The 12,540-nt window shown below is 51.6% G+C and overlaps 1 protein-coding gene across 2 annotated transcripts in view; it reads left to right on the forward strand.

Moving 5' to 3' along the window:
- Positions 1 to 12,540, forward strand: part of CPNE2 (copine 2) — a 56,162-nt gene that overhangs the window by 8,346 nt on the left and 35,276 nt on the right. For both annotated transcript variants that reach the window (XM_058441020.1, XM_032157413.2), the window contains exon 2: positions 9,886 to 10,100. In XM_058441020.1, the coding sequence (XP_058297003.1) occupies positions 9,921 to 10,100 (180 nt within the window). In that variant the 5' untranslated portion in view covers positions 9,886 to 9,920. The remainder of the gene's footprint in view (positions 1 to 9,885; positions 10,101 to 12,540) is intronic.

Below are 12,540 nucleotides of genomic sequence, written 5' to 3' on the forward strand. Positions count from 1 at the left end.
CCCAGAGCTCCTGCCCTAACACCGTGTTTTGCTGCCCCATGACAGATCTCCTAGGAACTGGAGATTGCTATGATGGTTAATTTTATGTGTCAACTTGGCAAGGCTTTAGTGACCAGTTGTTTGGTCAAATAAAGGTAGTTTTTAGTTGCAATTAACATTAAATCAGTAGACTTTTGAGTCCAGCAACTTACCCTCCATTATGTGTGGCCCTCATTCAATTGATCAAAGGCCTTCAGGGCAAAGACTAAGGTTTCTCAAAGACGGAATTCAGCCTCAAGACCGCAACGTAGAAACCCTGCCTGGGTTTCCAGCCTTCTGGCTTGCCCTACAGATTTTGGACTTTCCAGCCCCGACATTCGCATGAGCTAATTCTTTAAAATACATTTCTCTCTATGCGTAGCTAGATATCCCATTGGTTCTGTTTCTCCAGAAAACCTGGACTAATATGGTTGCCATTTGTCTTCCTGGATCTTCTCATCTGGGAAGTGGGATGAAGGAGGCAATTTAGACCTGGATGCATTCAAGATACGTTCCAACCCCCCAAAAGTTCAGTAAACTTAGCAGCCATCAGGGCCAATAGGGAATGGGTGTCTTGTTAGCTGAGGGTTCTGGTTAACAGAGCATTCTCATCCAGACTAGAGGTTGCAAACTCCCCTGGCTGGGAGCTCAGTGTGTGAAGCCAGCAGGGCTTGTATGGAGACCAAGTGTGATACCTGCCTCATTATGCCAAACCCAACTACGCTAGAGCCATCCCCAGGGTGTGGTCAGCCATGGGGTGGCCACATTGCAACTTCTGATCTGTAGCCTCGTGTCTCAAAGTGTAGTTCCAGGGGGGCCGCCCCAGCATCACCTGTAGCTTGTTAGAAACACAGAATTTTAGGCCCCTCCCCAGACCTGCTGAATGACAATCTGTATTTGAACAATATGCCCCACGTACTCAGCTAACCTGTGATTTGTGTGTACTTAGCCCACATCAGAACCACCAGGAGAGCGTGTTAAAACACAGGCCTATGGGCGCCGCTCTAGGCCTTCTGCTAGAGCAGGTCTGAGTGGGCCTAGGGTGCTGCATTTCTTTTTCTTTTTTTTTTTTTTCTGAGACAGGGTCTCACTCTGTTGCCCAGCCTGGAGTGCAGTGGCACGATCACAGCTCACTGCAGCCTTGACTTCCTGGGCTTAGGTGATTCCCCCCATCTCAGCCCCCCAAGTACCTGGGACTACAGGCACATACCACCATGCCCAGCTAATTTTTTTTGCCATTTTTTGTAGAGACAGGGTCTCACTATGTTGCCCAGCTGGGCTCGAATTCCTGAGCTCGAGTTCCACCCGCCTCGGCCTCCCAAAGTGCGGGGATGACAGGCATGAGCCACTGCACCCGCTGGCTGCTGCAGTTCTAGCAGGCTCCGGGGAGATGCGTAGGTGACCCGTCTGGAAACCACACGTGGTGACAGCTCTGAGCCACCTCAGGAGCTTCTGCTGTCAGAGATGAGACCCCACTGAGAGGATATGCTGGGTGCAGAAGGACTTGGAGGTCCTGAGGGTCCCAGAAGCCACAGCACCCAGGAGTGGGCCCCACCTCGAAGACCTTGAGGGTTGTGTATCCAAGCCCATAATTCACTCCCTAGTCCCCCATCACTACCGTGGTCTCTCTGGGCTTCCCTGTGCTGTGTCCACCAGCCTGGAGGGAGAGCCTAGAGCTGTGTTTCTCAATCAGTTTTTTGTTTTTATTTCTTTTCTTTTTTTTTTTTTGAGAGAGGGTCTCGCTGTGTTGCCCAGGCTAGAGTGCAGTGGCACGATCTCAGCTCATTGCAACCTCCACTTCCCAGGTTCAAGCAATTCTCTTGCCCCAGCCTCCAAAGTAGCTCGGATTACAGGCATCTATCACCATGCCTGGCTAATTTTTGTATTTTTAGTAGAGACGAGGTTTCACCTTGTTGGCCAGACTTGTCTTGAGCTCCCGACTTCAGATGATCTGCCCGCCTCAGCCTCCCCAAGTGCTGGGATTACAGGTGTGAGCCACCATGCCCAGCCCTCTCAATCAGTTTTAACCTCGCCCCCTTTATGTAAACTTAACTTTACACATCCCCCAAGTTTTTTATCTACTTTCCCCTGTCCCCAGACATTAAGAATTGCTAGGGATTCAGACCCCACAGAATGGGTTCCTAACTAATGCCTGGTACTGACCGTGACCAGGCAACCATGCCCCTTTCTTTGTTACTGCCACCAGCAAAACAGAGAATTTATTTTTTTCCTTCTTTCTTTTTTTTTGTTTTTAGAGACAGGATCTCACTCTGTTACCCAGATTCGAGTGCAGTGGCACAATCACAGCTCACTGCTGCCTTGACCTTGCAGGCTCAAGTAATTTTCCTGCCTCAGGCTCCCTAGTAGCTACAGGTGTGCACCACCACACCTGGCTAATTTTTTTATTTTTTATTTTTGTGGAGACAGGATCTCACTGTGTTGCCCCAGGCTGGCCTCAAACTCCTGGCCTTAAGCAGTCCTCCTGCCTCAGCCTCCCAAAGTGTTAGTATTATAAGTGTGGGCTGCCACACCTGGCCTGTTTTTTCCTTTTCTACCCATCAAGTTGCACGTGCTTTTCTGACAGCACACAGTGCCCTCACTAGAATTTATGACAGGACATGCCACTGTGGTCCCAGCTCCTCCTCTCCACCAGCCTCTGGAATGGGGGCTGCCTCCCTGGCCACCTCAGGCCTGCCCTTCACCATCCAACAGCTCTTCTCCCCTTCGGGGTTCCCAGGCCTCCTCCTGGGCCATCTGCTTCCCTGTGCCTGCCTCTTTCACTGTCCCCTCCTCTCTGCCCATTTCTAAGTTGGAGATCCCCCCACCCAGCCAGCCCAGCAGCTCCTCCCCCACAGTGAGCTCCTTTACACTACAGCTGGTTCCCGGGTTCTACATCGCGGTGGGGCCAGGGCTACTTTCTCCTCACAGCCATTAAGAATCACTGATCATAGCAAAAGCTACCTATTATTGTTCCAAGTGCTTTATCTCACTGAATCGTCACAACACCTAGGAAAGCACTCTTTTTTGGTTGTTGTTTTTTGTTTTTGTTTTTGTTTTGAGACGGGGTCTTGCTCTGTCACCCAGGCTGGAGTGCAGTGGTATGATCTCGGCTCATTGCAACCTCCGCCTCCTGGGTTCAAGCAATTCTCCTGCCTCAGCTTCCCAAGTAGCTGGGATTACGGGCACACACCACCACGCCCAGCTAATTTTTGTATTTTTAGTAGAGATGGGGTTCCACCATGTTGGCCAGGCTGGTCTCTAACTCCTGACCTCAGGTGATCCCACCTGCCTCAGCCTCCCGAAGTGCTGGGATCATAGGTGTGAGCCACTGCGCCGGGCCGGAAGGCACTCTTGTTGTTCCCATTTTACAGAGGGAGAAACTGAGACATAGGGAGTTGAAGGAACTTGCCAGAGGTCACACAGCAGTTAAATGGCAGAGCCAAGGTGGGAAGGATGGAGTGATGGCAGCCTTGGCTCTGGGCCTGGTCACCATCCTTCCCTGGCTTAAAAAACCACTGCCTCTTGTTGGGCCTCAGTTTCCACCCCTGTGAAGTAGGACACAGTCCCTCTCCTGCTGGCCTCTCAGAGCCCAGGGTTTGAGAAGCTGCCTGTGATTCTCTCAAGTGATGTGTGCAGGGGGAGGTGGCTATGATTGCTATGGGGCTGCTGATGATGGAGTCTGCCTGGTGAGCCCCCACCTCGCTCATTGATTAGGTGCTCACATATGCAGTTATGGCCGTAGGTGCTGGGGAAACAGTGGTGATGTCCTCCTGAGGGACGGGGCAGACAAACAGACACAGGCACACAGACAAATATGTAAAACGATTGTACATTGCAGCAATCTGTGAAAGAAGCAGCATGGAGCGGAGACGGATTACGTCAGCCTGGGTGATCAGGGAAGGCCTCTAAGGATGTGATATTAACCTGACAAGAACTTTCCTGTGAAGACAGGCATTCCTGGAAAAAGGAACAGCAAGTGCTAAGGCCCTGAGGCAGGAGAGAGCCTGACAGCAAAGGGAGACCAGTGCACCTGGGGCAAAGGAAGCAAGTGAGGGGGAGGGTGGCAGGAAGTGGGGACAGGTCAGGCAGGGTCCTGTCATCTTGGGCATGATTTGGGGTTTGTGCGACCTGGATGAGGAGGTCACAGGAAGATTTTCAGGTAGAGCCATGGTGGCATCTGACTTCTAGGTTTAAAGACTCCCTCTCTGACTTCTAGGTTTAAAGACTCCCTCTGGCTCTGGTGTGGAAAAGAGAGTGCAGCTGAGCTTGCATCAGAGAGACCTGTTATGGGTCAGGGTGTGTCTGGGTACGAGATGATGGGAGCCTGGCTGGGCTGACATAGTGGAAGTGGGGAGAGGATGGATGCTGAATGCAGCTTGAAGGTGAAATCAGCAGCACTGGTGGCACATAGGAGGTGAAGATAAAAGGAGATTAAGGACGATGAATTCCTCGTTTTCTGGCTAAAACCATGATGTTCTAGGCCTGTGGCTCAGCACCAGTGTCCAAGCCTGTCCTTCTGCCTAAGGGCAAGATGCCTTCTCGCTGGGGTCAGTGGACCCTGTGGGGGCTGAATCCTATGTGTCCGTTTTTTTTTTTTCTTTTAAGACAGAGTTTTGCTCTTTCGCCCAGGTTGGAGTGCAGTGGCACAATCACAGCTCACTGCAGCCCCAAACTCCTGAGCCCAAGCCGTTCTTCCACCTCAGCCTCCCAAAGTGCTGAGATTACAGGTGTGAGCCACCACTGGCTCCTGTGTGTTTTATTAACTGCATAGCCCCAGGGTGCTCAGGGAGTATTTGTTGAATGAACCAATGAATCAGTGCCTGGGAATTCCCAAGCCCTGTCCTCTCTTTGCCTCAGTTGACCCATCTGTAAAAGGGACCATTAGTTTCATAAACCCCTCTCCAACCTCCTTGCCTGGGGGGTCTGGTCACCCCAGAAGGACTGTGCCCATCTGTGCCAGGAGTCAGGACCATGCTTTAAGCAGGCCCTGGCTCCCCATCCCATCCCCCAGCCTGAAACCTCAAATTACCTATGGGGTGGGGGCTGCCCCAGGGGTGTTTCCATCGTGCCCAGATGCGCATGGCAGGCCCAGCCCTCCCTTAATGACACCTTGCCTGCCTGCCCTCCTGCTGGGGTAGGAGAGGAGGGGGCCCCTGGCCCAGCCTAAGCTGTAGTTTCTTTTTCCATTGCGTCAGGCCTCAGGGTCCAGTACGCCTGGCTGCTGCTGGGCTGGCGCAGAGGGACCCACTCTTCCCCCCGCCTGCCCCAACTCCAGACACCATGTGCTCCCCGTTTCGGGGATCCAGAAGCTTCCAGCCAGAGGGTGAGTTGGAGATGGGAGGACCTGCCCCTGGCTCGGGGAGGAGTTCCCTTCCCACCCACCCATCGCTCGCTCTAGCCAGGGCCTGAGCTGATCCAGGTGGAGCTGCAGTGAGCTGGGGGCTCCTGGCCCAGCCAGCGCCCCCTGCCCCCATAACCTCTCCCTCCTGCCCACACGCTCAGTCAGGCTGGAGGGAGGGAAGGGCAGGAGGCTGATAGAGTAACCAAGGCAAGACAATGGGGCTTGGATGAGGCAGGGGGGTGGGGGTAGGATAGTGATGGGGACAGAAGGAGGTGACCCCAGAGTGTTCATATGAGCATCTGTCATTGTATTTGTCAGTCTGGGTGCGTATGTGTACGTGTGTGTATGTGTGTATATGTGACCACACGTGTGTAAATGGACAAGGAAGCACGTGAATCTGGGTGTGTGTGCCTGACACCCTTAGGATGAAAACAGAAGTGTCTGATTTGGCAGCAGGGGATGGTGGCCTAGGTGGCATCTAACATGTCACAGAGGGGACCTGTGAAGTGGGGAGGGGGTAGGTGAGCTAGAATCCACCTCGTCAGCAATGGTGGGAGATGCAGGGGTGTAGACAGGGTGACCCAGAGGAACTGGTGAACTTGGATACTCTGGGTCCCATCCTGGGTGTGTGTGCAAATGGGGGAATGCCCTTGGCTTCCCTAGCCCTGATCACAACCTGCCCACTTAGCCTCAGGCTCCCCTGGCCTGGCTGATGTCCTGGCTGTCCCCGCCTAGGTCCCACAATGTTCAGCAATCTCCTCACCCTGGCAAAAGGCCAAGCATTGGCCTGGGAGACCTGATTCACACCCTGTCTCTGCCTTTTCCTGGCCCTGTAACTTCAAGCAAGTGACTTTTACTCTCTGGGCCTCAGTTTCCTCATCTCTAAAATGGGGGCAATTGTCCTGCAGGCATGGGCAGTCTCTCTCAGCCACACAGCAAGGTTTTGGACATCCCTGTCTGCCCCATTCCCCACCCCACCCCCACTTGGCACAGCTGCCCAGCTACACACAGTAAGAGTGAACGCAGTTCACCACCTCCTCCAGTGGAAACTGATTTTTACACGACAAGAATAAATCCTGCAGGCAAATTGTAGTGCTGTCCTGATGCTCTGAGCTCGTGTGATTATACCAAGGTTCTAGGAACAAAGGCTGGAAGGGAGGGGGCTGAGGACCAGCTTCATCATTGTCCAGATTTTTCCCCTACCAGGCATGTCCGGGTAGCACCGGATCTGGAGGGGAAGCTGGGAGGTCTCCGCTGCCAGCCCCACTCTCACCCTGGCCTCCTGCAGACTGGGGCTTGCAGGGGACTGCATCTGCCCAGCAAGAGGCTGGCACTCCGGAGTGCGCCGTGGCCTGGGTGACAGGGAGGAGGAGTGGACCCAGCATAGTGACGGTGGCTTGATCCTTCCTGCCTGGAGAACAGCAGCTGCCTCCTCGCTGTTCTCTCTGCTACCTTTCCTTAGCTTGACAACCCCTTCTCCCCACAAGGGGCCGAGTAAGCGTTTAAAAACACAAATCAGATCATGTCCGTTTTCTGCTTCTAAGACTTCCCGTCGCTCTCAGAATGAAACTCAGACACCCTATCAGAGCCCACAGCTCCTGCAGGTCCTGACCACTCTCCCTGCTCCCTCATTGTGTTCCTGCCAGACTGGACTGTGAGCCCTGCAGGAGCTAAGACAGAGCAAACTTTTTTTTTTTTTTTTTTTTGAGACAGTGTCTTGCTCTGTTGCCCAGGCTGGAGTGCAGTGGCGCGATCTCAGCTCACAGCAACCTCCACCTCCTGGGTTCAAGCGATTCTCCTGCCTCAGCCTCCCGAGTAGCTGGGACTACAGGTGCATGCCACCATGCTGGCTAATTTTTGTACTTTTAGTAGAGATGGGGTTTCACCATGTTGGCCAGGCTGGTCTTGAACTCCTGACCTCAAGTGATCCACCTGCCTGGGCCTCCCAAAGTGTTGGGATTACAGGCATGAGCCACCAAGCCCGGCTGAGAGCAGTCTTACTGTAGCATTCCCAGCACTGGGACAGTTCTTGGGACCTAATAGATGCTCAGTACACCCTCTAGAGTGAATGAAAGCCTCAGTTTCCTCCTCTGGAAAATAAGGGTGATATTACTATACTTGCCTCATAAGACTGAATGAAGATTAGCGACATTGTGCAGGTGACATGTTCAGTTAGTGCTCACAAGCACAGTGACTTGGATTTGTGTTCCCAGAGGGGTCCCACCCACCACCACACTTGCCTCCCTCCACTGGAGAAGTGCAGGGTCAGTAAACCACTTAGCCTCAGGAGGACAAAGTGTTAGTCAGGGAGTTGGAACCTGGCCATTGCTGGGTAAGTGTTTAGGGGCTAGGTTCAACCACTGGGATGATGGAGCCAGTGTTAAATGCACACATGCCAGTGGAAATGAGACCTGACCATAGGAGGCTCAAAGGGCTGTGTCCTGATGTCTATGGGCAGATGGGAAACTGAGGCAGAGAAAGCCAGAGGACTTGTCTGCTGGGCCTGTGATGGGTGTGACCTAGGTCCCTCTCCACCCCTTGAGATGGGTTGCTCCAGTCTCACTAACACCTTGCACTCAAAGGAAAACAGAACTCCTTCGAGTGATCACATGTCAGTAATTAACCTTGACTGGAGGAGGATACTTGAGGCCCAGGGCACAGAATTTTGGGAAATTGTATATGAGTGAAAGGGTAAATTGTGTGTTGAAGATAAGGACCAATGCTGGCAGGATCTGAGGCATATGGAGGGTTTGTTCATTCATTCGTTTACACACTCATCCTTTTTTCATTCAGCAAATATATACTGGATGCTTCCTGTGCACCAGTCATTGTGTGTGAGCTGGAGATACAGGGTGAAGGTGATAGACAATGAACAAGGGTGAATTTTTAATGTTACTGTTACAGGAAACGGGTCCCGATCCAAACCCCAAGAGAGGGTTCTTGGATCTTGTGCAAGAAGGAATTCAGGGCGAGTCCATAAAGTGAAAGCAAGTTTATTAAGAAAGTAAAGGAATAGCCGGGCACAGTGGCTCATGCCTATAATCCCAGCACTTTGGGAGACCCAGGTGGGTGGATCACCTGAGGTCAGGAGTTTGAGACCAGCCTGGTCAATGTGGTAAAACCTCATCTCTACTAAAAATACAAAAATTACCCTTGCGTGGTCGTGGGTGTCTGTAGTCCCAGCTACTCGGAAGGCTGAGGCAGAAGAATTGCTTAAACCCAGAAGGCGGAGGTTGCAGTGAGCTGACATCATGCCACTGCACTTCAGCCTGGGTGACACAGCCAGACTCCATCTCAAAAAAAAAAAAAAAAAGGAAGTAAAGGAATAAAAGAATGGCTACTCCATAGACAGAGCGGCCCCATAGGCTGCTGGTTGCCCATGTTTATGGTTATTTCTTGATGATATACTAAACAAGTGGCAGATTATTCATGCCTCCCCTTTTTAGACCATATAGGGTAACTTCCTGATGTTGCCATGGCATTTGTAAACTGTCATGGCGCTGGTGGAAGTGTAGCAGTGAGGACGACCAGAGGTCACTCTCATGGCTGTCTTGGTTTTGGTGCTGGCTTCTTTACTGCAGCCTGTTTTATCAGCAAGGTCTTTATAACCTGTATCTTGTGCTGACCTCCTATCTCATCCTGTGACCCAGAATGCCTAACCATCTAAGAATGCAGCCCAGTAGGTTTCAGCCTTATTTTACCTGGCTCCTATTCAAGATGGAGTTGCTCTGGTTTAAACGCTTCTGACATTACCAGAAGTGAGCTTCCTAGTGACCAAAGCAATGAGAGAAGCCTGAGCAGTTGTCAGCTCCACTGTGGCCACAAGATGCCAACATGCTAGTTGCTGAGGAGAAGCCCAGGTTTTCCTGGCACAATGAGTATCTGAGACACCCATGTCCACTGTGATTTGTTGCTCATGTGACAGGGGCAACACACAGGGAGCTGTGCATCCTTACAGGTGAAGACTGACCACAGCAGAGAAAAACTTCAAAGACAAATTTAACACACCTACCAGAGACAGAGAGTCTTTTTTCTTTTCTTTTCTTTCTTTCTTTTTTTTTGAGATGGTCTCATTCTGTCGCCTAGGCTAGAGTACAGTGACGCGCAATCACGGCTCACTGCAACCTTGAACTACTGGCCTCAAGCAATCCTCCTGCCTCAGCTTCCCAAGTAGCTGGGACCACAGGCACACACCACCACGTCTGGCTGATTTTTTAATATTTTCTGCAGAGACAGGATCCTTCTTGTTGCCAGGCTGGTCTTGAACTCCGGGCTTCCAGGCACTTGACCTCCCCAAGTGCTGAGATTATAGGCGTGAGCCACTGCGCTCAGCTGAGACTCCCTTTTCATGCATTTCCTTGCATTCTTCTTTCTCCAAACCTTTGCCCATGTTATTTGACAACCTGCCTCAATTTGCCTTCCATCTCTCCACTCACCTCTTAAAGGCCAGGTGGTAATGCCTCCCTATGGTGGGGCAGCGTAGCAGGTGTCTGTCCACTCTCTGACCCTCACTCCTGTTCCCCTAGACTGCCAGGAACTCCTGCCACCGCCACTGGCTCCCATGGCCCACATACCCAGTGGGGGTGCCCCAGCAGCGGGGGCAGCCCCCATGGGCCCCCAGTATTGCGTGTGCAAGGTGGAGCTGTCAGTGAGTGGCCAGAACCTACTGGACCGGGATGTTACCTCCAAGTCCGACCCCTTCTGTGTCCTCTTTACAGAGAACAATGGCAGATGGATCGAGGTGAGGCTCTTCTGTGTGTCTGCGGTGGGTAAGGGGGTGGCTAGGCTGCTGGGGAGGGGGAGTCTTCCAGGACTGGGATCCAAGAACTCTGATAGAAGTAGTTGGAGTGTGGGCTGGTGGCAGGGGATTACTTGGTAAATTGTTACTCTTAAAATGAAATTTTATTTTAAATATATTTAAAATATTACTTTGTGTTTAAATTATTACAGTTAAAATCTATAGATTTATATTTATAATTATATACTTTATACTGATTATTTGTTTTTTTTGTTTGTTTGTTTTTTTTTTTTTTGGAGACAGAATCTCTCTGTCCCCAGGCTGGAGTGCAGTGGTGAGATCTCAGCTCACTGCAACCTCTGCCTCCCAGGCTTAAGCAATTCTCCTGTCTCAGCCTCCCGAGTAGCTGGGGCTACAGGTGTGCACCACCACGCCCGGCTAATTTTTGTATTTTTAGTAGAGACATGGGGTTTCGCCATATTGGCCAGGCTGGTCCTGAATTCCTGACCTCAAGCAATCCACCCGCCTCAGCCTCCCAAAGTGCTGGGATTACAGGCATGAACCACCACGCCCCATCTTGTTATAAATTGTTATATATAGATAAAATTTTATAGTTTTACGAAATGTTTGCTTCAGCTTTTAAATAACCGTTCCATATTATTTCTAAATGAACACATGGTCAGTAAGAAACAGAGAAACAGTGAGCTCAGGCTTTGGGAGCTGGTCCAAGGCCCAGTGATGCTACTCCCTGCTGTGTGGCCTTAAGCAAGTGGCTGTCCCTTTCTGAACGTGTCTCCTCATCTGTGAAATTATAATATATTTTTTTCTGCTGACTCCCTTGGAAGGCCCCAGATCTGGGGATATTAATGGTGCCCCAGGCAAGGACTTCTGAGCTGGAAGACTTCGGCTTGAAGGTTGGAAAGAGTTGCAACTTGAGGAAGGATGTTGAGAAACCTAAGCTGTTGAGACCTTCAGGTTTTAAAACTTGCTTTGCTTTTGCAAAAGGAAACTATTGGAGTAAATGTAGAGAATCCAGATAAACCTAAAGGAGAAAATCAAAATTGTTAGGAACCCGCCTGTCATAGAGAACCACTGTTAACAGTTTGGTATCCAGCCTTCCAGATGGCTTTATATGCATGTATATTTCCCAAAATATGTGTGTATTTTTTTAATGGATATTTAACTAGGCCACGTTGGGAGTTCACCTGAACATACTGTGGTTTACAAAGAGTTCCCATGGATGTTGGCTCCTTCTTGTGATGCCAAGAAAACGGTGTGGGATTGTTGACCTACTTTACAGAGGGGGAAACAGGGGCCCCAGAGTGGGTAGGGACTTTTTTGTGTCACCCAGCGTGTTGATGGTACAACTGGAAGTGGGAGGTGGGACACGGGGCCAGCTGAGGACTCCTGGGGGAGCCCCAGGCCTGTGAGAGGCATGTCTGGGGGCACAGTTCCCTTCCACCAGGTCTCTAGAACCCCTGAGTGCCCCCAGGGAGTGGTATACCCCTGACTCATGGCACACCCCCCCACCCTCCCTGACAACCTCTGCCCCCACCCAGCCCAGCCACCCTGGCTAAAAATAGCCCAGGGCCAAGACCTCCTCCGTCCCTGCTGCTCCAGCCCTTGGAAATGGACGGGGTGGGAGGAAAAGTCAACACAGCCTGGGCCCCAAAATAGACTGTCACCCAGACTCCGCGGTTTGGGGCCTCAGCATCCAGAGGCCAGGAGGCGGGTTTCCTGTCCCAGTGCCACCACTGACCCACAGTACAAGGCCCTGTGCTCAGCCAGGCTTTGGTATCCATAGTAGATGGGGTGTTGGGCTGCACAGTGTCAGGATTCTATACAAGATACAAACATCTCCCTGCGCTCCCGTGGGGAGTCCCTGACCCCACCTCCCCCAAAGAATCCTCCCTTCTTTCTGCTTCCTCTCTCAGTTTCCATGTAAAACGTGGTTTGAAAAAGGGTTTTCCCAAAATAAAAAGTGAAAACCACAGGTAGTCAAATCCTTTCCCTTTACAGAGCTGGAAACGGAGGCCCAGATGGGGAAAGGGCCTTGTCCTCCATCTCTTACCCAGGCAGGGACAGGGCCCGAGCTGTTACCCTGGCACCTGGGTAGGGAGCCAGGGCCGAAGAATTAAGAGTGTGGGGCCGGGCGCGGTGGCTCACGCTTGTAATCCCAGCACTTTGGGAGGCCGAGGCGGGCGGATCACGAGGTCAGGAGATCGAGACCACGGTGAAACCCCGTCTCTACTAAAAATACAAAAAAAATTAGCCGGGCGTGGTGGCGGGCACCTGTAGTCCCAGCTACTCGGAGAGGCTGAGGCAGGAGAATGGCGTGAACCCGGGAGGCGGAGAGCTTGCAGTGAGCCGAGATCGCGCCACTGCACTCCAGCCTGGGTGACAGAGCGAGACTCCATCTCAAAAAAAAAAAAAAAAGAGGGTG

This window comes from Hylobates moloch, unplaced genomic scaffold, assembly GCF_009828535.3.
Source record: "Hylobates moloch isolate HMO894 unplaced genomic scaffold, HMol_V3 SCAFFOLD_6, whole genome shotgun sequence".
In the NCBI taxonomy this organism is placed as follows: domain Eukaryota; kingdom Metazoa; phylum Chordata; class Mammalia; order Primates; family Hylobatidae; genus Hylobates; species Hylobates moloch.